This window comes from Arachis duranensis, chromosome 6 (assembly GCF_000817695.3).
Source record: "Arachis duranensis cultivar V14167 chromosome 6, aradu.V14167.gnm2.J7QH, whole genome shotgun sequence".
Lineage (NCBI taxonomy): Eukaryota > Viridiplantae > Streptophyta > Magnoliopsida > Fabales > Fabaceae > Arachis > Arachis duranensis.
This window is the reverse complement of record NC_029777.3, coordinates 54,413,659-54,416,771: the sequence shown is the minus strand read 5'-3', so window position 1 is coordinate 54,416,771 and position 3,113 is coordinate 54,413,659. Positions and strand designations below refer to the sequence as shown.

The 3,113-nt window shown below is 36.9% G+C and overlaps 1 protein-coding gene across 1 annotated transcript; it reads left to right on the top strand.

The window, feature by feature from the left end:
* Positions 1-2,407: 2,407 nt before the first annotated feature.
* Positions 2,408-2,773, top strand: LOC107493884 (uncharacterized). The gene has a single exon (XM_016114917.1). The coding sequence runs from the start codon at positions 2,408-2,410 to the stop codon at positions 2,771-2,773; it is 366 nt and encodes a 121-aa protein (XP_015970403.1).
* Positions 2,774-3,113: the final 340 nt, after the last annotated feature.

Below are 3,113 nucleotides of genomic sequence, written 5' to 3'. Positions count from 1 at the left end.
TCAGTTGAATACTTGTTAATGAATTCAAATTTAAATTCAAAATTTTATTTTTAGGAAAAAATATTATTTTTAATTTTTGATAATTAGATTTTAAATTTATTAAGATTAGTTATAAAAAGGGATCTGAGGCCATCAGATTGGAATGCTGTATATTTTACCAGAATCCTTATTTTCTTTCCGAACCATGAGCAACTAATCCTCCATTGTAAAGGTTAGGAGCTCTGTCTATTTGTATGGATTGATTTTTTTAATCTCGCTAATTTAATCCACGTTTTGATTTATATTTCAATAATTATTTTCGCTCTTTATTTTATGAATATTGGGTGGAACGAAAGTATGACCCATGTTCTAATTGAGTTCTCATAAAACTTGGAAAAGCTCTTTACTTGAACAACAGCTTGAAAACATATTATCCTAAATTTCTAATTGTTTGTATTTAACGGGATACGTGTCATATAATCTCCTTATTTTTGGATAATTAGGATTTTTGTGGCATATAAACTGAAACTTGATCATCACCCTTTAATTGGAATTAATTGACAAGGGAATTAGCAGTTAATGAATTTTAGAGGAGACTAGGAAGGTCTAAGGAATTAGGGTATAGTCACATATAGTTTGCCACGAATTAAATCTTGCATGATTAAAATAGTTAGTAAGAAAAATCAATTCAGAAAAATTGATAACTCTGAAACCTTAACTATCTTCTCCATATTTTATTCCCAACTCATTGCGGCTTGCTTTCTGAAATTATTAATTTACTGTTTAATGCTCTTTGAACTTCCAACACTATTTTCTATTTGTCTAACTAATCCTATCAAACACTATTGTTGCTTAATCCATCAATCTTCGTGGGATCGACCCTTACTCACGTAAGGTATTACTTGGTATGACCCGGTACACTTGTCGGTTAGTCTGTGGGTTGTAAAATACCGCATCAGAGGGTCAGAATCCAACAGCATCTGCAGTCCTTTCTCAGCCTCTGAATCAGATTTTTGCTCAGGTCCCTCAATTTCAGTCAGAAAATACCTGAAATTACAGAAAAACACACCAACTCATAGTAAAGTCCAGAAATGTAATTTTTGCATAAAAATTAATAAAAATATAATAAAAAGTAACTAAAATATGCTAAAAAATACCTAAAAATAATGTCAAAAAGCGTATAAATTATCCGCTCACCAGAGCTCTTGGCTATTGTTTTTGCTCTAGATAAGTTTTGACCTTATTTGCTAGGCTGCAAAGTGGTGATGTATTCGGACCATGCCGCTTTGAAGTATTTGCTAAAAAAGAAGGAGTCAAAGCCTAGGCTCGTTAGATGGGTATTACTCTTGCAAGAATTTAACTTAGAGATCAAAGATAGAAATGGGTCACAAAATTTAGTAGCAGACCATTTGAGTCGGCTTGAACATTTAACTCCGGATCCCACTCCTATCAATAACTCATTTCTGTTAGATTCCTTGCAAGCAGTATCTCAAAGCACCCCTTGGTTTGCCCCGATAGCTAATTATTTGGTCACTCGTGTTTTTCCCCCACAATTTTCAAAGCATCAAAAAGACAACTTGAGAAGTGATGCTAAATACTATCTTTGGGATGATCCACATCTGTGGAGGCGCGGGGCGGATCAAAAAATTAGAAAGTGTGTGCCGGAATCTGAATTCCAGTTTATCCTTCAATTTTGCCACTCCTCAGAGAGTGAGGGTCATTTTGGCCCGCAACGAACAGCGAGGAAGGTTTTAGACTGTGGATTCTGGTGCCCCACTTTATTTAGGGATGCCAATAAATTTTGCAAATCATTTCATCAATGCAGAAATCCGGAAATACCTCACAGAGGGATGAAATGCCCCAACAACCGATGATTTTTTGTGAGATTTTTTATGTTTGGGGCATGGATTTCATGCAGCCATTTCCAAATTCCAATGGGTTTGTGTACATATTATTAGCTGTGGATTACGTCTCCATATGGGTGGAAGCAATTCCTACCTGATGTGACGACGCTAATACCGTTGCTTCATTTTTGAAAAATAACATCATTTGTAGATTTGGGTCACTGCAAGCAATCGTGAGTGACCAAGGAACCCATTTTTGTAACAGGAAAATCGAAGCATTGATGAAGAAGTATGGGGTCGTTCATAAGGTTTTCACATCCTATCACCCCCAAACCAATGGGCAAACAAAAGTATCTAACAGGGAGATCAAGAGAATTCTAGAGAAAGTGGTCAACCCACAAAGAAAGGATTAGAGTTCTAGATTGGGAGATGGATTATGGGATTATAGGACCGCTTACAAGACGCCTATCAGAATGAGCCCCTTTCGCATTATTTTTGGGAAGCATTGCCATCTTCCAGTTGTGATCCAACATAGAGCCTATTGGGCAGTGAAGAATTGCAATCCAAATTTAAAGGGGGCGGGAATGGAACGTAAGCTCCAACTGGACAAATTAGAATGCCTTAGATTGGAAGCATATGAGAATGCTCAATTCTACAAGGAAAAAGCTAAGGCATTCCATGACCAAAATATTAGGAGGAAGAACTTTAAGATAGGTGACGAAGTACTTGTGTACAATTCAAGGTTGCGCTTTATGCCTGGTAAATTGAGATCTAGATGGGATGGACCGTTTAGAGTGGTAGATGTCAAGCCTTATGTGGTGGTGGAGGTAATGCAACCTACAAATGGGGTCAAGTTCAAGGTTAATAGTCATAGAGTGAAGCTTTATCATGCTCAACCCAAGAATGCCAATGAGTTGGAGATTTTCCTCTTTGGGGAAGTTCCTAAGTGACCAATGAAGCCATGCAAGTCAAACTAACTTAGAACTCTAAACAAAAGTGCTTGGTGGGAGACACCCTACCATGGTGACATTTTTCTAACTCTATCTCTTGTTTATAGCTTTTTGAATTACTTGTTTTCTTGTGATATAGTGATTAGCGTAGGTTGGGTTTAATAACTTTGAGTTAAAGAGGTTAGAATTCCTTGTGGACTATGATTGTATGCTTGTTTGAATGATATGGGGTTGGTATGTTGATTTGCCAAGGTTAGGAACCTTAGTTTTATGGAGAAAAGAATTTTCTGAAATGGGGGCATTTGTGCATCCGCACCACCCTGTGCGTGCGCACAAAACT